Source organism: Macaca fascicularis, chromosome 16, assembly GCF_037993035.2.
Source record: "Macaca fascicularis isolate 582-1 chromosome 16, T2T-MFA8v1.1".
In the NCBI taxonomy this organism is placed as follows: Eukaryota; Metazoa; Chordata; class Mammalia; order Primates; family Cercopithecidae; genus Macaca; species Macaca fascicularis.
The window spans coordinates 44,085,052-44,112,055 of NC_088390.1; the positions used below are offsets into that span (position 1 = coordinate 44,085,052).

The following is a 27,004-nucleotide window of genomic DNA, read 5'->3' on the forward strand; positions in this document are numbered from 1 at the left end:
AGGATGAAAAGAAATAAATGAAGAATGGAGAAGAGGAAGAAAAAATCAGAGAGACCAAAAATCAAACAGTGAAGGAGGAAAAGGGAGGAACCGGAGAAGGAAGGAAAGAGAGGAGGAAATGAAGTACAAGGAGAAGATGGAAAAGCAGGAGGAGAAAGGAAAGAAGGAAGGACGAAGAGAGAGAGAGAGAGGGCAGAGACTGGAAGGCTGGAGCCCAAGCCCAAAGCCATCATCCTTAATAGCTGAAGATGCTGAAGGGAGGGGAAAAACAGGGTTGGGGAGGACTGGTGGGAGGAGGAGACCGCACAGGCGGGAAGGGAAGTACGAAGTTGCTCCAGGTACGATGCATGAGCCTGGATGGAGCCTCACCCACCCAGCTCCCAGCTCTGGAAACACAGTCCTCCCTCTGAACGAATGTCCCTCAGTGCAATGCCACAGACCGTGTCCACAGCCACGCAGGCTGCAGGCAGAGGAATCTCTCACCTGGAGTGGTCAGAGTTGTGGGACCGGCTGAATGGAGCCCTACAGTCCCTTCCTAGGATGGCGACAGCGTATGCCCCAGGCTGCGTTAACCATGCCAGTCTCAGCTGGCCTCACCGCCTGCAGCGTCTGGGTCCTGCCTGATCTCTTTGGTTACGGTTAGAAATTTCTCCTGATTTGAGATTTTATCTTACAATGGACTGGGCCTTAAAGACCAAGTACTTTCCACCTCCTCATTTTATAGATGTGAAACAGGCCTGGCGAGGGGAAGAAACTTGCTTACAGTGACATTGTGAGTTAATTGTGAGCTCTGCCTTTCTAAGCTCGAAGACCAAGGCTGAGACAATAGCCAGAGAAGACAAGGGAGTGTGGTGTCTCTGCAGAGGGCTCGGCATTCGATTCCTTCTGCTGGGAACACAGCCACAGCATTTTTTATCCTAGATGAGAGAAAACATTTGTGGCTACGATAGTTCCCATATTTTAAGTACCTACGATACGCCAGCTTTGGCATACATTATTCTCAATAACTCCTCACACGTATCCTGTCATGTAGATATTCCATGCCCTGCATTTACAGAGAAATAAATCAAGGCCCAGAGAGGTTAAGTAACTTGTCTGAGGTCACACAGCTAGGAATTTGAGCTGGGATTTGCTCAAAGTTCATGCTGAATCTCTTATGCCATGCTGTCTCTTGGGTGTCCATAGGCAACACTCTTATTCCCTACCTCATTCCTACCCCACCACCACATACATAGCCCAGGGATTAAATCTGAGATGTCCTCATGGCAGCTGGAACTGATATTGCCAGGGAGAACGCAGCTGGGTGGACCTGACCATGTCCCCTCATTTCCCCTGAAAGACCCCACAAAGACAAGGGGAAGGTCCCCTGAGACTCTATATGATTTATCTGGTGATATTGTTATTTTATGGGATGGGCCAAAGAGGAGTCAGGAAGCAAGTTCGCTGTAAATCTCTTTTCTCTGCTCCCTTTCCCTCTGCGCGTCCCCTCCTGGGATTTATGGTGAAATCTGTTCAGACCGAGGGACTTGGGGCTTGGGTTCAGGCTTGGGGTGGTACGGCAAGGGACCGTACATCTTCCTTCTCTAGGATCTGCTAAAAGTGTGCTATCCACGCCCCATCACAAGCTGCAGCACTGTGTCCACAAAGCCCTTATTAAGATCTCCACAGCACTCGAATAGCTCTGCAGACAGAGCACATGACCAGTTGTGTTATCTGGACCCACCCATAGGCTGGTGGCCCATGTGTGGCCCCCTCACTGGTGGGCACGAGTTTGTGATTCCAGCCAGGAACCTGGGAGCAGAGCCCACCTGGGAGCAGATGTGTGGCCCACACACAATGGCCCTGAGGCCAGGAAGAAGTGGCAGGGCTGGGGGTGCTCCTCATGGGTGGCAGGTCAGGAGCTAGCTGGAAAGGAACCTGCTTTTGGGTCCTTTTTGAGATGGTGGTGCACAGGAAGGAGGGCAGCTTCAAATTTGCTCCCCACCCCGGGGCAGGCAGGCTCAAAGTGACCGGCCCTGCAAACACTGCTGTGGGCTCTGTCACTGGGGGTGAACACAAGGTCACGCACTTGAGAGGGCAGATGAGGCTGGGCACCCTATCCACCTTCACACTTCGCCTCAGTGGCTTTCACAGCTGCAAATACTGGCTGATCTTCCTGAGCTGAGCTTGTCCAGTCAGAGGCCAGTGTGTGCCGGTTGCCACCAGAGGCCTAGAGCCAGCTCAGTCCAGGGAGGGAAGACATAGGAATGAGAGGAAGGCAGAGGAGGGGAAGAGGAGGGAAAGGAGAAGTTAACAAGGGAGGGGAGGAGCAGAGAGAAGAAAGGCGGAGATGCTAGCAAAAGCCTTTCCTGACCTGCCCCCTACCCAGATCACTCCTCCACTGTGATGAGAAATCTTCTCTCATCACAGCTCCTTAGAGGGTGCTAGTGTGGCCTCCTGCCCACGGTGGCCTCCAATATTCATGAGCCAGTGGTTGCAGAGGAATTTCTTCAAACAGTCCATGGCCCCTGGAGGATGCATCTTGAGCATCCATGACTCCCCACAGTCCCAAGTCCAGTGTGCAGAATCTTAGGGAGGGCTGGGTGAATCCTGGCTAAATGAATACAGAGAAAAGAAAAGGGGAGAAAAGGAAAGAGTGGATACCAGGTGTCTCCCCAACCCCGTCTTCACCCTGCTCATCTCCTGACTGCCTGAGCCAGGGCTGTGCTGTGTCTCCAGTTAAATATATGGAATTATCTATTACAATACTTCGATATTTATTACATTGATTTCGCTTTAAATGCTTTGTAAATCATAGCAAAAAATAATGGCCTTCCAACAGAGAGTCATATACCGTAATCAACTGGAAGAAAGTCGGCATTGTAATTTAAAATAAAAAAAAAAATCCTTATGTGAGTCTCGTTTAAATTAAGAGACAGGACGTGATTCAAATAATAAGACTCAAGTGAGGCTGGTTTTTCTTGGCAAATTAGTAGAGGTTTTAACTGGAACTGAAAAGGTGTTAAGGTGGAACACTGACCTTATTAGACCTTAATTATTTTCTGTTGTTACATTCCTGGAGCCGAGGGTTTTTTTTTTTTTTTCTTCCTTCCAAAGTGGCCATGTTAAACCTCATCTCAGGAACTTTGGCTTTAGAGAGATATCACTTCTCAAGAGGCATTAGTGGGATAAAAAACAGACACTTCGCCAGCGTCCCTTTTCTCCGTCCTCGAGTTTCATGGGCACCCAGAATTGCTGGTTTGGAGGCAATGTTCTTGTCATTGAAAGCTGAGAATTTGCCCCACCCATATCTCTGATTCCTTTAGCTTTTTACCTGTGGCCTTCTTAGTGGTAGCCTCCTCTCCCTGGATCTAGCTGATGGAGCCAGCATCCACCTGGCCAAGAGAGAGGAGAGGGATGAGTGTGTCTGTGTGTGTGCGTGTGTGTGTGTGCACATGTGCATGTGTGTGCTGATTGGTGGGACACAGTGGGAAGCATTTTCCTCACCATGTACTGCAACCTTCCTGCTCCATGGCCAGAATTGGCTGATCATCACTCCCAAAGTTGACCAGGCCCAGCCCAAGATGCCCACAGCACTTAGAGATAAAAATGGAGCAAATGCCACCCCCTTTAAATGGAAATCACGCAAGTCAACGGCCTAGCACTATGCCTGGCCCAGGGAGGCATCCAACCCTGGTAGTTTTGTTTTTGCTGGGAGGAAGAGCACTCAGCAGAGCGCTCTTTTCACTTGCTTCCAGACTCCCTCCCACATGCCCTGCTGGCCCTGGGGTGGGGTGCAGTGGTAGGGAAGAAACAGCGAGCCCCAAGAGTCCTCAGGACAGACATGCATTCTGCAGCCACATGCCCCTCCCTGAAGATAACCCACTTGAGCTCTTCTTACTAAACGCCATTGGCTCCCGTCCTCCCCCAGCCTCCAAATCAACTTTGCTCTGATCAGTGTGATGGAGAACTTTTTCCGAGGCTGGGCCTCTTGGGGACCGTGTCTGGTGGTTCATCATTATCCCAGGGAAGGTTGGGGTGGGGGTGGGAGATGACGCTGAATCAGTGAGAAAGGTCTGAGGGTGAGCAGGACCCGTTAGGCCATCACAGATGGGACAGAGCCCCCAAGCAGGAGGAAATCCAAGGCTTTCTATGGTTGCCTATCAGTGGAGAAGTGTGGCCAGTGCTCTGCAGAGGACCTCCAAAATCCTAGAACATCAGGTCGAAAGGGTTTTAGGGCCATCTCAGCATACCCCCTTGCTTTGTGGAAGGGGATGCTGAGGCACTCTGAAATGATCAAACACCCTGCGTGAGCATCCCAGAGTGGGAGCAGTGTTGAGATGGCAAAGGAGGGGACACAAGAGCTATGGGTGCTGTGGCCTCTGACCTGGAGGCAATCTTGCTCCAGCTGAAGGGGCCCTGGTGCCTCGATATGCAAAGACCCACCTTCAGTCTTGGCATAAGTGGGCCAATCCCTGCTTCTGGCCAGTTGGAGTGACCCTTTCTGGATCCCAGTGACATCTCTCATCACCTAGAAAGGCCACATGGATGAAGGAGGGCATGCCGGGAGGAGCCAGAGGTCTGGGCTTTAGCCCTGCATGATTCAGGGAGCACTCCCGCTTTCTTTTTTTTTCATTATTATTATTATTATTATTATTATTTAGTGTACTTTAAGTTCTGGGATACATGTGCAGAATGTGCAGGTTTGTTACATAGGTATACATGTGCCATGGTAGTTTGCTGCACCCATCAACCCGTCATCTACATTAGGTATTTCTCCTAATGCCATCCTTCCCCTGGCTCCCTAGCCCCCGACAGGCCCTGGTATGTGATGTTCCCCTCCCTGTGTCCATCTGTTCCCATTGTTCAACTTCCACTTATGAGTGAGAACATGCGGTGTTTGGTTTTCTGTTCCTGTGTTAGTTTGCTGAGAATGATGGTTTCCAGCTTCATTCATGTCCCTGCAAACGACATGAACTCTTTTTTTTTTTTTTTTATGGCTGCGTAGTATTCCATGGTGTATATGTGCCACATTTTCTTTATTTTCTTTATCCAGTCTATCACCGATGGGCATTTGGGTTGGTTCCAGGTCTTTGCTCTTGTGAACAGGGCTGCAATAAACATACGTGTGCATGTGTGTTTATAGTAGAAACACTCCCCCTTTCTAGACCAGCTTCCTCCTTGACCCACTTTCCTAACCCAGTGTGTGGGTGCTGAGAATTTGCTGGGAGGCTAGTCATGCAATAGAATTGTAAACTATGAAGTGCCGCACAGGTAGGAGGGACTGTCGTGGCCAGTCTGGATAGCCAACCCAGACATCGAGAGGAGGACTTAATCAGACATTCGTTTGCAGGCCCAGAGTGAGCTTCTGGCTTTTACCTCCCTCTTTTCTACCTTCCTTGTGGCTTAACTCCAAACTCTGCCCCACCAGGGAATGGGACAAGGGAAGGAGCTCAATCCTCCCAATAATATTCCTCTGAGATAGGTGTCAGCATACGCATGTTACAGATAAATAAACTGAGGCCCAGCCAGATTAAATAACCCTACCCTACAGCTGCTGAGAGGAAGCACTGGGATACGAACCCAAGTCACTCTGACTCCAGATACATCCGAATCCCAAGCTGGGAGGTAATAGTACACGGTGGAATGTGAGCTACACGAGGGCCGGGATTCATAGACAATTTGTTCCCTCCTGAATCCCCAGCCCCTGAAGCAGCACCTGACACTGTCAACAGTCAGTATTTTAAAATAGTACCTATTGGCTGGGCACGGTGGCTCACACTTGTAATCCCAGCTCTTTGGGAGGCTGAGGCCGGCGGATCACCTGAGGTCGGGAGTTCAAGACCAGCCTGGCCAATATGGTGAAACCCCGTCTCTATTAAAAATACAAAAAGCCGGACGTGGTGGCGGGCACCTGTAATCCCAGCTACTTGGGAGACTGAGGCGGGAGAATCATTTGAACCTGGGAGGGGGAGGTTGCAGTGAGCCAAGATCACGCCACTGCACTCCAGCCTGGGCATGACAGAGAGAGACTCCGTCTCTAAAATAAAATAATAAATATCAACATTAATGGAAAAGTTTGGTGTAGCAAAAGTGAGCTAGGAATAAAAAAGTTATTGGGAGTTATATCTTACATCACGGTTTTATAGAGGGTTCTGTGTGGTGGATAGTTTGAGGTGGCATTTTTTTTAAAGGTAGAGATGGGGTCTTGCTACATTGTCCAGGCTAGTCTCGATATCCTGGCTTCAAGTGATTCTCCTGAATGGGCCTCCCAAAGTGCTGGGATTACGGGTGTGAGCCACGGAGCTGGGATTACATGTGTGAGCCGCTGGGCTGGTTGCGGGTCGCAGTTGACTGTTCATGGTAGCGGTTTCTCTAGCCATGACAGAGGTTTGGGCCTCAGAGAGTAATTGAGTAAAAAAGAAACAACATTAACAGTGAAGTAAAATCTCTGTGGACATGTATAGATTATATTAAAATTACATCATAGGCTGGGTGCAGTGGCTCACGCCTGTAATCCCAGCACTTTGGGAGGCCAAGACAGCCAGATCACCTGAGGTCAGGAGTTTGAGACCAGCCTGGCCAACATGGTGAAACCCTGTCTCTACTAAAAAATACAAAAATTAGCCAGGCATGGTGGCAGGCACCTTAATCCAGCTACTTGGGAGGCAGAGGCAGGAGAATCGTTTGAACCTGGGAGGCGGAGGTCACAGTGAGCCAAGATCAAGCCATTGCACTCAAACCTGGGGGACAAGAGAGAGACTCCTCTCCAAAAAATTACGTCATAGTGGCATATCCTACTTTGCCCCTTGATACGCCCCTTTGGGAAGACCTTACGGAGAAGAGAACATTGCATGCTTAAAAAAATTACGGCCTTTAATTTTATATATTTTATATATTATATATATATTTTATATAATTTTATTTATTTTATACATTTTGATTTTATATATTTAAAGATATTGGACCTTGATGCAAGAAAACCAACTTTTAATTCAGCCTATTTATTTACTTATTTATTTATTTTGAGACAGAGTCTCACTCTATCACCCAGGCTGGAGTACAGTGGCATGATCTTGGCACACTGCAACCTCCCCCTCCCAGGTTCAAGCCATTCTCCTGCTTCAGCCCCCAGAGTAGCTGGGATCACAGGCACGCACCACCACACCTGGCTAATTTTTGTATTTATAGTAGAGACAGGATTTCACAATGTTGGCCAGGCTGGTCTTGAACTCTTGACCTCAGGTGATCCGCCCACCTTGGCCTCCCAAAGTGCTGGGATTACAGGCATAAGCCACCGTGCCTGGCCCACAATTTTATTTTTACTGAGCACCCACTATGTGCCATGCGCTGGGTTAAGCCCTGGCAGGTTCAGAGATGTCCAAGGGATGGCCCTCAGCTCTAAAGAGCATCTCAAGACCAGCGTCCTTAAGGAGCCCTCCCTAGGGAGAGCCAGGGGCAGCAGACCACGCTCAGGGGCTTGCTCTGCCCAGTGTGGCTCTGCCTGCTCTCATTCCGGGTGGGTGTGAGGGTCAGTTTGCTGCAAGATATCAGCCTGGGGGGGCCTCTCTCTCTCTCCTGTCTCTCCCTCACCTTCCACGCTCCACCTCCTCCTCTGGCTGATTGAAAAGGTGCAAGGGGGAATCTGAGAGATTCTGTGCTGTTTGTTTTGGGTTCAATGGAATCTCATTTACACGTGTTAATTGCAACTAATTGGCACTAATTGGATGAACAGGAAACCCTCTGAGAGCACTCATACCTTTAATTTGTGGTAAATATCATTAATTAACATATGCTAATTAGAGCCAATTAACATTGATTAAGGGTTGCCAGCTACTTGGAAAGTACAACTCTGTGTCCTCCTCCCTTGATTGTCTGAAGTCAGCACAAAATATGATACATGAAGTCTGAGGGGAGGAGAGGACGGCGCATGGAGTCAGGTGGTATCTCCCAGTGGAGGGCATCATGGCTCCAGCAGCCCTCACCCAAGCTGGGCACTTAGAGGATGGCACCACCCTCACCTTCCCCAGGGCAAAGGGGTCTGCCGGGGAAGAGCCTGGCGAGATTAGCACTTTTCAGGGAGTGTGAAGGAGCAGATGGTGGGAGGTTCTGGGTGCTGAGATGTTCTCCCTTTTGCCTGGCCCCCAGATGGCAGACAAGGCCAGGGTGGGTTGAAACAGGACTGGAGGTCAGCCGGTGGGGAGACTGGGGCCACTGAGAGCAAGGAATGTTTGGGACTCCTCCTCCAGAGATGAGGGGTGGTGAGATGCCCACTGCCCATTGACCCAGTACCATCTGGCATGGAGTGTATGTGTGTGGCCAACGGGAGTGACCCTTTCTGGATCCCAGTGACATCTCTCATCACTCAGAAAGGCCACACAGATGAAGGAGGGCATGCCAGGAGGAGTCAGAGGAGTGTGTATGTGTGTGTGTGTGTGTGTGTACACAAAACCTCCTCCATCTGACATGGATGTATGAATGGGGATATATCTCCTCCATCTGACACGAGGTGCATAGATGATAGGACCACCTCCGTCAGACATCTCCTTTGAGAGTTTGAGATATTTTTTACTGAAGACTAGGATGCTGTTCAAACTTCCCAGGGTATGGGTGTCAGTTAAAAAAAAAAAAATCACTTGCCTGGGAGCCAGAAGGCTTTTAGTTTCCACTTTCAGTTCTGTTACTAACTAGTTATGGGACCCTTGGGATTCATTTAAAAAATGTATACATTGTTTTATTTTAGTCTAATTACAAAAGAAATAAATGCTTATTGCAGACCTCACCCTCTCCATGGCTTCCTTCTGTAATGGGCTTCTGAGGCCCCACCCTTCCTCTTCTATAACATTCACCTTGTCGTTTTGTGTTCAATGTCCATCTTCATCAACAGGCTGTGAGTTTCCCAAAGACAGGGTTTAAGTCTGTCTTGTTCATTGTGCTATTTCACAGACACTAAAAATACTTATATGCTAGGTGCAGTGGTTCATGCCCGTAATCTGAGCACTTTGGGAGGCCAAGGCGGTAGGATTGCTTGTGTCCAGGAGCTCAAGACCAGCCTGGACGACATAGAGAGACCTTGTCACTATAAAAAATAAAAAATCAGGCCAGGCGCCGTGGCTCAGGCCTGTAATCCCAGCACTTTGGGAGGCCGAGACGGGCGGATCACGAGGTCAGGAGATCGAGACCATCCTGGCTAACGCGGTGAAACCCCGTCTCTACTAAAAAAAAAAATACAAAAAACTAGCCGGGCGAGGTGGCGGGCGCCTGTAGTCCCAGCTTCTCGGGAGGCTGAGGCAGGAGAATGGCGCAAACCCGGGAGGCGGGGCTTGCAGTGAGCTGAGATCCGGCCACTGCACTCCAGCCTGGGCGACAGAGCGAGACTCCGTCTCAAAAAAAAAAAAAAAAAAAAAAAAAAATCAGCTGGGTGCAGTGGTGCATACTTGTGGTTCCAGCTACTCGGGAGGCTGAGGTGGGAGGATCAATTGAGCCTGGGAGGTCAAGGCTGCAGTGAACTGAGATCATGTCACTGCACTCCAGCTTGGGCAACAGTGAGACCGTGTCTTCACAAAATTAAAAATAAATAAAAATAAAAATATTTGTTGCACGAATGAATGAATGAACATATAAAACAAAAACCATCTGTAATTTCTACCACCACAGAGAAAAATGACATTTGGCATTTGGGATGTGTGTGTGTATGAGTTTGTATATATATAAATATCTATAAATAAAACATGTTATATGTAAAGCATACACACACACACACACATATACAGCTATCCCAAAAGGCTTAATGTAGTTTTTGCTTTAACAACTTCAAAAGCGGCCGGGCATGGTGGCTCATGCCTGTAATCCCAGCACTTTGGGAGGCCGAGGCGGGCGGATCACAAGGTCAGGAGATTGAGACCTCGGTGAAACCTCGTCTCTACTAAAAAATACAAAAAAATTAGCCAGGCGCGGTGGTGGGCGCCTGTAGTCCCAGCTACTCAGGAGGCTGAGGCAGGAGAATGGCATGAACCCGGGAGATGGAGCTTGCAGTGAGCCGAGATTGCTCCGTCTCAAAAAATAAATAAATAAAATAAAATAAAAATAAATAAATAACTTCAAAAGTGTAAATGCTACAAATTTTTAAGAACAAAAAAATCATCTGAAATCTTAATCATTTCAATTTATTATACACTTAGCATTGCACCCTCCAGAAAGGCTGAACTTGTTTACAGTTCCGTTAGCACTGGATGAGAATGTGGGCTCCTCGGATTCCAGCCAGCCCTGGGCCACTGCTTCTCTCTTTGAGCCACCAGGTAAGTCATTAAGTCCTTTTACTCATCTGTGGAATGGGGCCAGTGACATCAGCACTACTTAACCCTCGCGGCCTCTCATGTGGGAGAATGGGGGTGATTTTGTGACCCAGAGACAGGAGTGTTTGTTCCTGAAGAGACTTGAGTGTTACAGCTCCCAGATTTGAGCTGCTGGCGCTGATGAAAAGGGATGGGGGCCTGGGTGGGACAGAACTTGCAGAAACCTCACCTCCAAGGGAACCTCTATGGGTAGATCTTCATTGACCTAACTCAGAGAAATAGGGCTTCCCTGGAAGGGTTTGGGGTTCAGGACCAGGCAAATCATAAAGGCTGGAAAAGTCCCCCCATAGCACCACACACGGTAAAGTGAGTTAAGATCCCCTGCTGTGGGGCAGGCCCTCTTCTAAATTCTTTCATGCATTCATTCCTTTAATCTTCCCACAACCCATTGATGTACGTTACTAGTATTACCCCATTTTGCAGACAGGGAAACTGAGGCTCAGACAGACTAATTAACATGCCCTAGGTCACACAGCCACCAAGTGGCAGGGCTTCGATGTGAATGGAAGTTTAGAGCCCGTGCTGCCTGCTGTGTCCTGCACCCTCCCTTCCACCCACCTCTGGCTTGAGGAAGCTGTGGCTCCCGGGGTGGAAGCCCCAAGGCGGGAACTCCCTGCCCTGCCTAGGTCCCAGCAGCACTGCTGACTGAGTCCAAGTGGACCCCCGTTCCCAGCTCCTCCCCCACGGAAATCTGAGGTCTGAGGGAGAGCTGCTGGCGAGGTTCACAGCAGCTTAATTACCAAAGTGATTTTAATTTGTTTTTGTTAATTGAAATCTCATTAAGCAAGTAATTTACTCCAACACAGCTTAGGAGTCCACAGTTCCATGGGTGAGGAGGCTAAAGGGGTTTTTAGAATTTGCCTTCATCTGGGGACTGTACCTCTTGCCTGATCCTGTGACCTGTGTGCCTCTGAGTGTGTATGCACATGGGCTTCCCACAGAAGGGTCCCCCCAGGAGACCAAGAGCACCCTTTCTCCTTCTTTGCCCATACCCCCCTGCCTCACCACCACAGGGCTCTAGAACTTCCCTGCCTTGCCCTGTCCCCTGGAGTGATGAGGGAAAAATGAACCTGAGCTGTCCCTCTGCAGGTGTGCGACATGTGCTGCAGAGACAAACAGATACCATCTCATATTCACTTATTTTCTTGCCAAGTGCTGTTCTAGGCACCAAAGGTGCTGGGAGAAAAATGGGTCTTCACTTCCTATAGTAAATAGCTCCTTTGCCCCAAATGGCCTTGGGGACAGGGGCCATCCAGGAAAGAGGCAGTTTCTGGGCTGGCTTGTCCCCCATCTCAGCCTATACAAGTGCCTCCACCTCTCAAGATCATGTCGTGGCCACTTCTCCAAAGAGCTTTTCATTCCCTGCATCCTCCAGATGCACTGCCTTTCTCCTCGGTGTGTTTCTACCGCATTGTGTTGGTCCCCCCTCTGGATTCATTCTTCTGTGTACCAGAGAGATGTGCTTCTCTTGCTAGCTGGACTGAAGCACCATGAGGCAGAGATCTTGCTTTATTTATCCAACTTGAGATGCAGAAGACAGAAATTCTTCCAAACCTGTGCCTTACAGGTACTGTTCAACTATCATGCAGCAAATGAATGGGTGAGTAGTGTCCTGCCCCTCCTTCAGAATGCAGCTGAAATGACACTTTTTTGACAGGGGACGGCGGCGCACAACTAAGATTTGTAAACACTGTTTTTTTAAATTGTAGTAGAATACACATAACATAAAATTTACCATTTTCCACCATATTAAAGAGTTCAGTTCAGTGGCGTTAAGTTACGCAACCATCACCAATGTCCATCTCCAGAGCTTTCTCATCATCCCGAATTGAAACGCTGTACCCATTAAGCAATAAGTCCCTATCTTTCCTCCCCCAGCTTCTGGCAACCACCTTTTTACTTCTTCCTCCATGAATTTCAGTCCTCTGGTACTTCATGGAAGTGGAATTCTGCCACGTTAATCCTTTTGTGTCTAGCTTAGTTCTGAAATGGCACTTTTTTTTTTTTTTTGAGATGGAGTTTCTCTTTTGTCACCCAGGCTGGAGTGCAGTGGTGAAGTCTTGGCTCACTGCAACCTCCACCTCCCGGGTTCGAGTGATTCTCCTGCCTCAGCCTCCTGAGTAGCTGGGATTACAGGCTCCCACCACCATGCCCAGCTAATTTTTTGTATTTTTAGTAGAGACGGGGTTTTGCCATGTTGGGCAGGCTGGTCTCAAATTCCCTGACCTCGTGATCCACCCCCCTTGGCCTCCCAAAGTGTGGGGATTACAGGCTTGAGCCACTGTGCCTGGCCAGCACTTTTAAAGGGAGGTCTTTTCTGAACTCTGGACTCTGTCAGTTCACCTGTCACATGTTCCTGGGTACCCTTCCATTACTCTCTCATGCAGCACAAGTCCTTGCCATTGTCTTCCTTCCCCAGTTGTAATCTCCAACAGGGCAGAGCACACTTGGTTTCTTCTGGGCTGGGGTCCTGGCTTAGATGTGATGGTTTTCAACAGAGTGTTTCACAGTGGGGCCACCACAGGTATTTGGGGAGGCCATTTTTTTTTAATTGAGACAGGGTCTTGCTCTGTAGCCAAGGCTGGAGTGCAGTGGCAAGAACAGAGCTCACTGCAGCCTTGACCTCTTGAACTCAAGGGGATCCTCCTGATTCAGCCTCCTGAGTAGCTGAGACTACAGGTGCACACCACTATGCCTGGCTAATTGGTTTACTATTATTATTATTATTTGTAGAAATGGAGTCTCACCATGTCGCCCAGGCTGGTCTTGAACTCCTGGGCTCAAGCAACAGGAAGGCCAATGCTTCGTTGAACGGGACTGTGTGGGCCATTTAGCATTCCTGGCCTTGCTTATTCAGTGGCTGTAGCATCCCCCAAATAATTGTAACAACCCAAACATACCCTCCACATCTTTCGACTTTCCCTGGGTGGGGTGGGAGTTTGAAACTAGTGCAATCGCCTGTACGCTGCCTGGCACATAGTAGGGGCTCAGTGAGCGCATGTTGAAAGGGTGACTGAGAGTGTGTATGAGCCATGCCCCTGACCTGGCTGGTGTTTCTCCGAGAGATGGGCACATGTGCACGTGAGGCTGCGGCACGTGCCGCTCCTCTGGCCTGTGCCCCTGGGTGTACTGTGCCAGCCGAGGATTCTGAGTCCTGCTGTAGACCAGGACCCTGCTTCTCTGGAGTTCTGTCTGTATTGGGTGTCCGCATTTTTTGTCTCTCCTCGTGGACCCTGGCTGCCTCCTCCCTTTGCCCCTGACTATGGCCACTTGGTAGATTTCCAGGCCTGACATTTTGAACATGCAATGCCATATGTATTACCACTCTCAGGTAATTATCACGTAAAATTAAGCTAGTCTTGTACATGAAACCAGCAATTAGCCAGGGATTGAAGGTCAGGGAGAGCTCGTTTATAGAGTCACTAACAAAATGTTAAGTGGAAGTGTGTGTCAGATGGGCCAGGAGGCTGGATTAGCCGGGGTCGCAGCGGTGGGACTGGAGAGCTGGTGGAGACTCCTAGCTCTGTAGTACTGGGCACAGCGGGAGGAGCTGGTGATTTACAGCTCACACTTTTCTCTTCCAGCTCTCAATCTGGGGCTTGGCTTTGAAGCGAAGGTTGCTAAGCCTCCTAAATCCTGATGCACACCAATGTCGTTTCCCCACTCATCTGGAAACCTGGTGGGTCCTGCCCAAACACCTGTCAGTTCCACCTCCTGCTTGGCTGCCACCATGCCAACAGTTTCCACTCAAGCCTTTCAGCTCTGCTTTGGGCACCTGAAGACAGAGTGAATCATCTTTCAAGAGTCACAAACTTTGCACATGCCATTCCCTCTGGTGAAAATGCTTTTCCCTTTCTCCCAACTGCCTTATCATCAGTCTGCAAAATATTTATTTCTGTTCCTAAAATCTCAGATATCACTTCTCCAGGAGCTTTCCCAGATGCCTCACTTTATTCCAGAAGGAGCTATCACCACTTTTGCCTGGGAAGTCCGTTTTCACGGTTACACTTATACGCTATGGCAATTTATTGGTGATTTGTCTGTCTCCTCTATCAACAGTGAATTACTCATCTATCCCTGGAAACCTGGAACTGCTCAATAAATGTTTGTGGTGTGAATATACATATTATTCTCTTCTGCCCTTTGTTTTTTTTTTTTTTACATACCCTTCAAGGCCCTGCTCGGGTGTCACCTCCTTTGTGTAGCTTTCCTGGATTCACTTCCCTGGTAGAATTAATCATGCCTTCTGCATTCCCATGGCACTTTGTGTGTGATTTCATTACAACACTTGCCAAATTGCCTCATATTTCCTTATCAGTCTATCTGGGGTTACCACATTGCACAACTCCAGGGAACACAATTTACATTAAATCAAGCAATGCAGAGATGGCACCTGTATTTGCCCACTAGGCAGTGACCTTCTGCAGAGCAGACCTCGTGACTTTACTAATACCCTGCATACAATGTGCTTTTCTTGTCCACGTTACTGTCCATTTAGAATAGGTATGCAATAAACATGCGATGAACATATGTTTAATTATTCAACAGGGACAGGAGGTTCAGTGGAGAGAGCTCTAGAGTTGGAGTCTGGGGATGTGGGTTCCAGTTCTACATTGCTGTGCAGCCTTAGGTGAACCACTCCACCTTCCTGGTTCTCATCCTTTAAAATCAAGTCACATATGCTGAAGTGCCTAGGAAAAAGTAGGTGCTCAATGCATGTCAGTTTCCCCCTTTTCTTCATTTGTGAAATTAGGAATTTTAATATTCCTTGTATTCTTTTTTTTTTTTTTTTTTTGAGATGGAGTCTCGCTCTGTCAACCATGCTGGGGTGCAGTGGTGCAATCTTGGCTCACTGCAACCTCCACCTCCTGGGTTCACGCCATTCTCCCACCTCAGCCTCCTGAGTAGCTGGGACTACAGGCACCTGCCACCATGCCGCGCTAATTTTTGTATTTTTAGTAGAGACAGTGTTTCACCATTTTGGCCAGGCTGGTCTTGAACTCCTGACCTCGAGATCCGCCCACCTCAGCTTCCTGAAGTGCTGGGATTACAAGGGTGAGCCACCATGCCCGGCCTATTCCTTGTACTCTTGTAGAATGATGAGGTCTCAGGATTGAAAGGAGTTTTGAAAGGGATGTGGCCTAACCCTTAGCATCTTTGGGAGGTGGTCATCCAGTTCTGGTTTGTGCATCTCTGGTGATGAACTACTTCCTCACAAAATAGGCTAATCCACCTTCAGGCAGCTCTGCCTTGAAAAGAGCTCTATTGTCAGACTCTTGGCTTCCCAGGATCTCTACCATATGGACTGGTTTTGTATCATGAGGCTAGTCCCATTGCCTCAGATGATAGTCATAGACAGCGATCTGCTCTAGGCTCAAAGATGCCAGTTCTATGGCCATTCCTTATGTGATCTGATTTAAAACCCAGTCACCCTCCTCTGAGTTTGCCCCTCTTTGTCCAAAGCCCTCTTAAGATGGAGCACCAGAAAAGGATAGGACTCTCACCTTCCTTTTCTAGAATGCGTTTTTTTTTTTTTTTTTTTTTTTTTTACCTGAGACAGAGTTTCACTCTTCTCACCCAGGCTGGAGTGCAATGGCGCTATCTCGGCTCACTACAACTTCCACCTGCTGGGTTCAAGCGATTATCCTGCCTCAGCCTCCCTAGTAGCTGGGACTATAGGCATGCATCACTATGCCCAGCTAATTTTGTATTTTTAGTAGAGACAAGGTTTCACCATGTTGGCCAGAGTGGTCTCAAACTCCTGACCTCAGAAAATCTGCCCGCCTCAGCCTCCCAAATTGCTGGGATTACAGGTATGAGCCACCGTGACTGGCCAGAACATGTGCTTTTGTTAATGGAACCCAGGATTATGTTGTTGGAATCTATATATCTTTTTTCTTTCCTTCCTTCCTTCCTTCCTTCCTTCCTTCCTTCCTTCCTTCCTTCCTTCCTTCCTTCCTTCCTTTCTTTCTTTCTTTCTTTCTTTCTTTCTTTCTTTCTTTCTTTCTTTCTTTCTTTCTTTCTTTCTTTCTTTCTTTCTTTCTTTCTTTCTTTCTTTCAGAACGAGTCTCACTCTGTTGCCCAGGCTGGAGTGCAGTGGCACAATCTGGGCTCACTGCAACCTCTGCCTCCCAGGTTCAAGTGATTCTCATGCCTCAGCCTCCCAAGTAGCTGGGATTACTGGAGCGTGCCACCATGCCTGGCTAATTTTTGTATTTTTAGTAGAAGAGTTTCGCCATGTTGGCCAGGCTGGTCACGAACTCATGACCTCAAATGATCCACCCACGTTGGCCTCCCAAAGTCCTGGGATTACAGGTGTGAGCCACTGCACTGGCCTTTATCTCTTTCAATCCTAACAAGCCTTTCACCATAAGGAGGCAAAGTGCATGAGCAGAATTTCTTTTAAATTTTATTTCACATTTTACAAGTCTGCATTTAAAAAAAAAAAAAACAAAAAAAACCCACCATATGCAAAGTCCAAAAACCAATGACAAACTAGGGGGAAAATATTTGCAACTCATACCACAGGCAAAGAGCTAATTTCTTTAATGGATTAAAAAAAAAAAAATTTCCACAGCTCAGTGTGAAAAATATCCACAATTTAGTAAAAATATGAGCAAAGGATATCAGAAAGTTGACAGGAAAGGGCCTGAAATTGCTTTGTTTGTTTCAGACAGTCTTGCTCTGTCTCCCAGGTTGGAGTACAGTGGCATGATCATGGCTAACTGCAGCCTTGTCCTCCCAGGCTCCAGTGATTCTCCTGCATCAGCCTCCTGAGGCGACTACAGGCGCACACCACCACGCCCGGCTAATTTTTGTATTTATTTTTTGTAGAGATGGGGACTCCCTAAGTTGCTCAGGCTGGTCTCTAACTCCTGGGCTCCATCGATCCTTCCGCCTCTGCCTTCCAAATTGCAGAGATTACAGACATGAGTCACTATACCCAGCCTTGAAATTGCTCTCAAATAGATGAGAAGATGCTTAACCTCACTCATCATAAGAGAAATGCAAATTAAAATCACAGTTGTTTTTCACCTGTCACCTTGGCAAAGATGAAAATATTTGATAGCATTTTGTTGGTAAAGGTGTGGGAAAATAGGCACTTTCATACATTGCAAGGGTAAATTGATAGACTCTGTCTTGGCGGGATGGGGATTTGGCTTTATCTACTACATTTTAAAAATGCACAGATGCTTTGATTCAGCTATTTCACCTGTAGGAATGTATCCTGAAGATGTACTCACACGTTCACAATAGATGTCATGTTCCATGAGGGCAGGGACTTCTGCCTGTTTTGTTTACTGTTCTATCTCCAGCACCTGGAATGCTGCCCAGCACGTAGTAGGTGCTCAATAAATGTCTGAATGAATGACTAAGCAAAATTACATATGTTCAAGATTTTTCATTGCAACATTTTAGTAAGAGCAAAAGAGCAGAAATAATGCAAATGTCCCATTATTATGGAGGAGTATGTTGCTGTTAAAAAAACCAGGATAACCCTCCATGTACTGATGTGTAAGGATCTCCAAGGTATATTACATGAGAAAACCAAGGTGCAGAAAAACGTATGTAATAACAATGCAGCTGGGTATTTGCTTGTCTAAACACAGAAGGTCTCTGGAAGGAAGCTCTCAAACTGGCCACTGTACTTGCTTTTAGACAGAATGAACTGGGGGCCTGGAACATGGGGTGAGAGATAGCTTAATTTTTCAGCATATATGTATGTGTGTGTGTGTGTATATATATATATATATATATTTTTTTTTTTTTCTTTTGAGGCGGAGATTTGCTCTTGTTGCCCAGGCTGGAGTGCGATGGCATGATCTTGGCTCACTGCAGCCTCTGCCTCCCAGGTTCAAGCGATTCTCCTGCCTCAGCCTCCGCATAGCTGTGATTACAGGCTCCCACTGCCACACCCAGCTAATTTTTTATGTTTTTAGTAGAGACAGGGTTTTGCCATGTTGGCCAGGCTGGTCTGGAACTCTTGGCCTCAGGTGATCTGCCCACCTTGGCCTCCCAAAGTGCTGGGATTACAGGTGTGAGCCACCACACCTGGCCATTTGCTTATATTTCATTTGGATTTTAGACACTGTGAATGTATTACATTTATTTATTTATTTATGAGGCAGAGTCTCCCTCTGTCGCCCAGGCCGGAGTGCAGTGGCACAATCTGGGCTCATTGCAACCTCTGCCTCCTAGATTCAAGTGATTCTCCTGCCTCAGCCTCCCAAGTAGTTGGGACTATGGACTCACACCACCATGCCTGGCTGATTTTTGTATGTTTAGTAGAGACAAGGTTTTACCATGTTGGCCAAGCTGGTCTCAAACTCTTGGCCTCAGGTGATCTGCCTGCGTTGGCCTCCCAAAGTGCTGGGATTACAGACATGAGGCACCGCACCCGGCCTTGTTTAAATAAACAAATACAATTCAGAATTTTAAAATAGCTGGGTTCAGGAATTAATCCTTTGCTTTTGAAGTGTACATTCGTGTACACGTGTGTCTGTGCATGTGTTTTTTTTTAAGGCAGGGTCTTGCTCTGTCACCCAGGTGGAAGTGCAGTGGCACGATCATGGCTCACTGCAGCCTTGACCTCCTGGGCTCAAGTGATCCTCATTTTTTGTAGAGATAAGGTCTCCCATGTTCCTAGGCTGGTCTCAAATTGGGCTCAAGCAATGCCCCCACCTCGGCCTCCCGAAGTGCTGGGATTATAGATGTGAGCCACTGGGTCTGCCACGTCTGCACATTTCTGAAGATGTACATGTCATGTATGTGTGCATGCATGTATATTTCCAATCTATTACTTTGTTCACAACTGCAGATTAGTCTGGACTAAATAAAACAGGTACCAAGGATTTCTCCTGTTCAACAATCTTTGATGGCTCCCTCTTATCTATAAAACCCAAACTCTTAGTCCAGCATCTCAAGATCTTGTCATCTGACCCTAACCTACTTCCCACCACTCCCTTCACACAGTTTTGCCACAGACAAATGGAGCTACTTGCTTTCCCTATGTCCACCCACCAATATCCTGTCCTATGTCTTGAACTGTGCTCTTTAGAAAACCAAGAACCCCTTCACTTGCATTACTGCATCAAATCACCCGCTCTTCCAGACCCATCAGGAGCCTCTTTCTCCAGGAGGGCTACCTTGATGTCGCCAGTGGGAAATAGACTCTCATTTTTCATCTGCATTTCTCTTACAGCATTCAGGTTTTTTCAGCCTTGTAATGAAAGCTGTTTCCACACCTGATCACTGTTCTCCTAAGCTATTGGAAGGAAGGCAGGGTCCAAGCTTGATTCCTATTTGCATGGTCCTCAGAGCTCAATAAATGCCAGGCACATAGTAGGTGCTTGAGAAAGACTGAAGGAATGGATATGCCTGTGTCTAGGTGGTGGTGATGAGTCTGTCTGTTCTTTGTGTAGTCTGAGCCATCACTATCGTGTTCGTCATCGCTGGGGAAAAGCCTTTTTCATACCTCGCTGCACCCGGCCCTGTGTGGGGCCTTCTGTAGAGCAGCTCAGCGTGAGCCACCACAGCCCCTGCCTACCCACCAGCCTGGCTGCAGAAGAGGGGCCCAGACGTGACCAGACGGTGAGGCAGCCACATTCCAGACGGATGAGGCACGCCTGGGAGGTCACATGTCTGGCTCACAACCCACCTGCAGGCACTCAAGCTTTACCGACCCTTGAGCTGCCCTGGGGTTCGAATCCTCACTCTCCTGTGAGTGTGCAAACGGGAACTCGCTCAGTCTCAGGGTTCTGTAAGACGGGGATGGCAAGCCCTGCCTCGTGGCTGCCATGAGGCGTGGAGAGACTGTCTGGGTGGTGCCTTGCCGAGGGCCTGGCATCTGGCAGGTTCTCAGAGGTTGACATGCAGGAAGCCACATCAGCCCAAGCTAAACCTAGAAAGGTAAATGTATTGCCAAAAACCCCATATGCCAAGCAGCACTTTAGTACAAAGCCAAACAGATTTTTTTTGGCTCAACCATTGTTTGGGATTATTTTGCCACAGTTAATGCTCTGTGGGTGAGAACTCAAGACCCACCCAGGGTGTAGTATGAATGATGGCCTCACATGCGTGAATGGACCCGTGTGCACGTACACAGACACGGGTGTGCGCACCTGTTCTGTACAGATGTGTACATACATTCACATGTTGGTGGACTCCACAGCAGTCGTGCATGTGTGTCCATGTGTCCATACGTCCACACATGTGATGTGTTTGCTCCCGGCCATTCGTGTCCTGGTGCTGGCCTGGAGGCCCAGGCAAACTGGGACACGCCACCAGAAGGAGTAAAGGCTGGCTGGAGAAACGCTGAGGAAAGATGGGTAAGAAGAAAAAAAATACTGAAATACTCAACATGTGGGTGAGGGGCGTGAAGGACAGGAGAGTGTGGTGGCTCAGAGAGCAACCTCTGAACCTCTCCTAGGTTCAGACCCTCTTCCTGCTGATTCCCAGCTTGTCGCTTGGGCGGGTCACTCAACCCCTTTCTGCCTCAGTTTCTCACCTATGAAATGGGGATTAGAACAACAGCACCTATGAAATAGGGCTGTTGGAAGGAGTGAGCGTGAATACACATGAACTACTCAGTGGGGCCTGGTACCAAGTAAGTGCTTGCTTCAAAAATACTGGTGGAGAGGGATGGCCTCTGCCATCTGGAGGGCTCTCCTTTCCTTCCTCTTCCTCCCCTCTGAGTTGTCGCCTCCCAGCCTCTTTCCCTCCTCTCTCCCTCTCCCCTACATCACTCTCCAGCCCCCCAACAATGTCCTGGTCTTTGCCAGAGCCATGTTGGGAGCAGGCAGCACGTGCCACTGGCAGGGAAAGAAGGCCAACATGGAGCAGGAGGAGGTGGAGACGCTGGCTCCGAAATGTTGCTTCTTTTTTTCTCCCTGTTTCCCCAGCATGCTCCCAGAGGCAGGAGGTTTGGGGGACAGTGGGAGGGCTCCAAAGAACAGACAATCCCAGCCATTCCCCAGCGGGCCATGGGTCAGGCCCCTCCTTGCTCCATCTGCCTCTGCCGCAGCCTGTGCCATCCGGTTTGCCAGCCCAGCCCAGCAGGCTGGGACCCCAGGCTGTGCCAGCTCTGGCCCTGCTGGGGGTGGGAGTGGGCCATGGCCTGGGGTCCTTGAGGGGTTCTCTTGCTTTGTTTTATTTTTCTTTATCTCTTCTTTGCTTTCTGAGCCCTGGTCTTCCCCAGCCCTCGTGGCTCTGACTCTGCCCTGCGCCAGCCTCTCTAGCTGTCTCACCGGTCCCTGCATCTCTGCCACCACCTGCCCCGGGTCTTCTGCCAGCTCTGGGCTCAGGGAGCATCAGGCCCTGTCAGCCTCAGCTCCTGCACACACCCCTCTCCGCCCCCTGGGCTGAAGGCTGGCAGCCCCAGCATCTGGAGAGGCTGGCTCTCTGCTCCGGCTGCCCTGGGCCGAGGGTCCTCCTCCTTGTTCCCCAGCCCATCTTCCCCGTTTCCCTCTCCCCAGTGACTAGAGTCCTCTTCCCACCCCTCTGCATCTTCCCAGCCCAGGACAGCTTGCTGCCCTCCAGGCCTTGGCTGGAGGCTCACAATGAAGCTGCCTCCCCCCACAGACTGGGAGGTGGAGAATCACCATGGCAACCAAGAAAGCCTCCCCTTCCTCCCCTCCCCTCCCCTTCCTTTCCCAGCTTCACAGAAGGGGCTAGAGGTCTGTGGGTGGGGGGCAGTTCAAGTCCTCGGAGATACAGGATGGAGAATGGCAGAGGAACAGGAGTAGCTGATGGGACATTTGTGAGAGAAATGGGCCAGTCCTGGGACCATAATTCTTGAGGAACTGGGTCCCTCTGATTATGTGACTAGTGTGGTCCCAGCCACCAGCTGAGTTCCTATGGCTCTGACTCATCTGGGCACCTTATTAAATGCAGAGCTTCAGCCCCCATCCTAGACCTACTGAATTCCATTTCCGCAGTTGGGTCCTAGGGACCCGTATTTCAGATTCTCTCTAGGTGATTCCTTCCTTCCTTCCTTCCTTCCTTCCTTCCTTCCTTCCTTCCTTCCTTCCTTCCTTCCTTCCTTCCTTCCTTCCTTCCTTTCTTTCTTTCTCTTTCTCTCTCTCTCTCTTTCTTTCTCTCTTTCTTTCTTCCTTTATCTTGCTCTGTCACCCAGGAGTGGAATCCCTTCAGTGGCAGGATCTCGGCTTACTGCAACCTCCGCCTCCTGGGTTCAAGTGGTTCTCCTGTCTCAGCCTTCCGTGTAACTGGGACTACAGGTGCCTGCCACCACACCTGGCTAATTTTTGTATTTTTAGTAGAGACGGAGTTTCTCCATATTGGCCAGGCTCGTCTTGAACTCCTGACCTTGTGATCCACCTGCTTCGGCCTCCCAAAGTGCTGAGATTACAGGCGTGAGCCACCGCGCCTGGCCCTCTCTAGGTAATTTCTATATGTGCCAAAGTTGAAGACCCACCAATAGGCCTGTGTTTAAATCCTGGCTTGGTCACACAAGATCAGACGACGAGTCTTGTGATTGTTTCAAGGCTCAGTTTTCACTTCTATAAAATGGGATAATAGTACCAGCTCCCTAGGGTGTTGTTGAGAATTGGCGCTTGCAGAGAACTTTGCACAGAGGTTGACAGCCTCCACTTTCTGCTCTAGGCTCTGCCATCTCCTGGAGACCAGTGGGGTCTGTGGGGGAGCATGACCCCCTCCCTCCATGCCTGCCATGGCCTGAGTCTTCTCTGACATTATGTGTTACAAGACACTGAGAATTCTCGACACTGGAGCAACATGAAATCATTAAGGCAAAACAATAAATAAAGGCCTGAAAGTTATTACAGAGCTGACAGCGCACAACACCATCCCGCAAAGCAAATATGAATTATTTCAGAACATTTTAAAATGAAAAATCCTCTCTTCCTGCCCAGCCCTGTGATCCATTAACTCCTCTTTCCACCCTTCTTACCTGTGTGGAGAGTGGCCAGGCCAGGAGGGCCCCACCCAGCCCAGGGCTCCCAGGGAATTGGGCTGGAAGTCAGCCCATCGCTTCTTTGGCCTGAACGCCTTTTGGTTTGCTCAAAGTGTCTCCTGGTTCCATGTCTGCACCCGGGATCAGTGAGCAAGCATTACCGGGAGCCTTTCCTACTCCTAACGTTGTATATCCTTTCACAGTTGCCAGGGGACCCTCCCTACATCTCCAGGAAGACGGGCTGTATTCTTCCCATTTTACAGATTGGAAACAGGTTCAAAAGGTTTCAGTGACAAGCCCAGCGTCTGATAAATGGCAGAGCTGGGACTCAAACCTGCTCACTCCAAATTTAAATGAGATTAAATAAGACAATGTATGCAGAGTACTTGCATAAGATACTCTAAAAGCTATTATTATTATTATTATTATTGAGATGGAGTCTTGCTCTGTCACCCAGGCTGGAGTGCAGTGGTGCTATCGCAGTTCACTGCAACCTACGCCTCCTGAGTTCAAGCAATTCTCCTGCCTCAGCCTCCCGAGTAGCTGGGATTACAGGCAAGTGCCACCACGCCCATCTAACTTTTGTAGAGATGGAGTTTCACCATGTTGGCCAGGCTGGTCTTGAACATCTCAGGTGATCTGCCCGCCTTGGCCTCCCAAAGTGCTGGGATTACAGGTGTGAGCCACCATGCCCAGCCTATTATTATTATTATTATTATATTCAAGGACTCATCCAGGTGCTGGCCTGTTATCCAGCACTGGAATAGGACTGCTGTGGTCATCTGTCATTTTTGACTGCCCAGCATCCCTCCCTTGCTCTGAACAGCACCCCTTCCCTTTGAAATAATGTCCTCTCCTTTCACTTGATCTTAGCCAAAAGGCTGAGAAGCAATTGTCCTCTCTTTCCATTTCAATGGATGAGCTGTCAATCACTGTGCCATGCCCTCTCCTGGCCTCTAACACAGACATGAGATCCAGAAATTTAGGATTGCCCAATCATAGTGCCCCATTTTTCTAACCACAGGGACTGAACCTGAACTGGAGCCACTGGAAGATTTAGCTGGGATTGTACATACAGAGGCAAGTTTTCCCTCTCTCTACCTTACCAGTTCCAAGAGGTCATGCCATCTGTCCTCGCCCATCCTTCTTACCCCAGATGAAGGAAGTCCATCAGGAGGAGAGGATGTAGCCAACACAGAGACAGACACAGAATTGTAAGATTTGGCAATATTGTTTGAGTGCCTGGATCCAGCTGCACCTGAAGTCAGCTGCACCTGCCTTTCCCAGTTACACAGGCCAATTCTCCCCTTTTGGATGAAACTAGATTAAGTTGGGTTTCAGTCGCTTGCTCTGATGGATACAGGTGCTATGTGCATGGGAGCAGAGCACATGGCCTTTGGCAGTATATCCAGAGAGGAAGGCCCAACCTAGGAGGCCCATGAAAAGTAAGGGCATATCTTATCACTTCTAATCCCTCCGGGGATATAGGAAGCTGAGTGTGCCCATGGACCAGGAGCCCAAGCCCAGGGGTATAATCTCAGCAGAGCCATTGCTTCTGCCCTCTGGCAGATTTGTAGCAAGCCCCACTTCTCTGGACCTCAGCTTCCTCATTTGTAAAATGAAGGTATTGGGGATTAGAAAATGATACCCTACAGTTTGGCGCTTTGGCATGCTGAGTACTTTGAACTGGAGGACATTGGTGGGACCTCAGAAACAAAGTCTCTCTCTGACCTTCTCCTGGCCTTTTTTCTCCTGCTCCCTTTTCTGCCCCAGGGCAGGCCATGGAAACTAGAATTCCTCTTCTCCAAGACGGGTCATGGAAACTAGAAATATTGCTCTCCCCCTCCCCCGCCTTTCTGTGTAGGAGTTGGCCATAAAGAAATTCTCTGACCTATCTTGTCTGATAGTAGGTCATAAGACCCTCATTCCAGAAGGGGCCCTGCCCTATACCAGGGAGGGAGGAATGCTACGCAGAGAGGCCAAGAAGAATCTGAACAGACAGGCCTTGCTGGGCTCCCCCACTCAGTCTATTCCTGTTAGGTCATATCTTTTCTGTCTAATCACATTTCTATATGGCTGTCCATTCTTCATTGAACCTAAACATATAAATAGACAGTTTTTTCTGAAGCTTTGGTTTTTCATTTCTGAAGGCTCCTGTGTCACATAAAACTTTGCTTAAATACATTTAATGCTTTTCTCTTATTAACTTGGTTTTTGTTATAGAAATGTTGGCTGTGACCCTTATGATGGGGAGGAAAGGTATCATCTCTTTTCTATCCCTTCAAAGATGCTATTATCTCCAGAATATACTGCTAAGGTTCTAGGATTCACTTTGTATGTCAATGTGTACTAGGCATGGCTACAGGACCTTCCACAATCCCACCCCTGGCAGACTCTTCAGTTTCATCTCCCATGATTCTACCACTGTTATCCCACTCCCTTGTACTCTATATATCTCTGCAGTCCTAATTTCTTTTACTTTAGCTTCTTGAACAAACCGTCCACCCACCCATCCATCCATGCATCCATCCATGCATCCACCCATCCATCCATCCATGCATCCATGCATCCATCCGTCCATCCATCCATCCATCCATCCATCCATCCATCCATCCATCCGTCCCTCCGTCCGTCCGTCCGTCCGTCCGTCCGTCCGTCCGTCCGTCCATCCATCCATCCATCCACCCATTCATCCATCCACCCACCCAACCAACCAACCAACCAGCCAGCCAGCAAATCAACCAATCAGCGAGCTCTTGAAATATGTCAGGCACTGTCCCAGGTGCGGTACAATATAGTCCTTGCCCTCATGGAGCAAACAAGCAAATACAAGTGTGTTAGAGTTAGGAAATGGAAGATGTAGGATGCTATGGTTACCTCTAATTAGGGGGGCCATAGCTGTCTCTGAGGAGAGATAGTTCTTTAAGGTGAGCCTTGAAGATTGAATAGAGAATAGTCGGGGATGAAGGGAAAGACAGCAAAGGGAGGACAGCTCCGTGTGTGGCCAGATGTTGGTGGGAAGCAAGAAGATAACAATCCATGTGTCACTACGTTTACCTGGCAAACTCCTGTTCATCCTTAGAAACGCTGCTGAGACATCTGAAGAGTGCCATCCCCAACCCGAGCTAATCGCTCCTTCCCCTATACATTGCTTGTACTTCTGTAGGTGCACCTTTCCCCCAGCCCTATGATGATCTCTTGCCACGTTAGTCTTTTCTCTTAGATGTATATTCCTTAGGGCATGAAGCTGTCTATAGTTGCAGTGCGTAGCACACAGGGGTACTCAACAAATGCTCTTGAACAGAATTGGATTGCATGGCGTGTATGCAGCCATGAGAGAACTGTTTGTGTTTCAGGAAGGGGCGGGAGGAGAGGCAGGCATGTATATGGGTATCTCTGCATTGGGACTGAAATTCAATAACATTTCCAGAGGGCTGTTTAGACTCACTGAACTGTGACAAGCTGCTGACCATTTTCTCAACACCAAGAAAAACTGGCTCTGCTGGAGGTGCGGGGTTGGTTGGGGCTAGGGCTCAGGCTGGGTTGCCTGCTTGCTTCTCCCCCATCTCTCCTTGATTTTTTGTTTCCCCTTCTACAAAGTGCACTCGGGGGTCTCCGGTTCTTCAGGACCCTTTGCCGGGGTAAGGTGGCGGACTGAGGCCATGGCCCCTACCTGGGTGCCCACTGGCCGCTGGCCAAGCTGGCTTCCTCGGTGAATATGCTGATCAATGGGGGCCCC

At 48.7% G+C, this 27,004-nt stretch overlaps 1 protein-coding gene and 1 long non-coding RNA gene across 2 annotated transcripts in view; both read left to right on the plus strand.

The window, feature by feature from the left end:
- Positions 1-14,456, plus strand: part of LOC102123207 (uncharacterized) — a 31,363-nt gene extending 16,907 nt beyond the window's left edge. The window contains exons 3-5 of the mRNA XM_065532547.1: positions 10,161-10,277; positions 11,810-11,934; positions 13,919-14,456. Of these exons, the coding sequence (XP_065388619.1) occupies positions 10,161-10,277; positions 11,810-11,934; positions 13,919-14,113 (437 nt within the window). The 3' untranslated portion in view covers positions 14,114-14,456. The remainder of the gene's footprint in view (positions 1-10,160; positions 10,278-11,809; positions 11,935-13,918) is intronic.
- LOC123569406 (uncharacterized) overlaps positions 1-27,004 on the plus strand; it is a 49,272-nt gene that overhangs the window by 17,026 nt on the left and 5,242 nt on the right. The window lies entirely within an intron of this gene.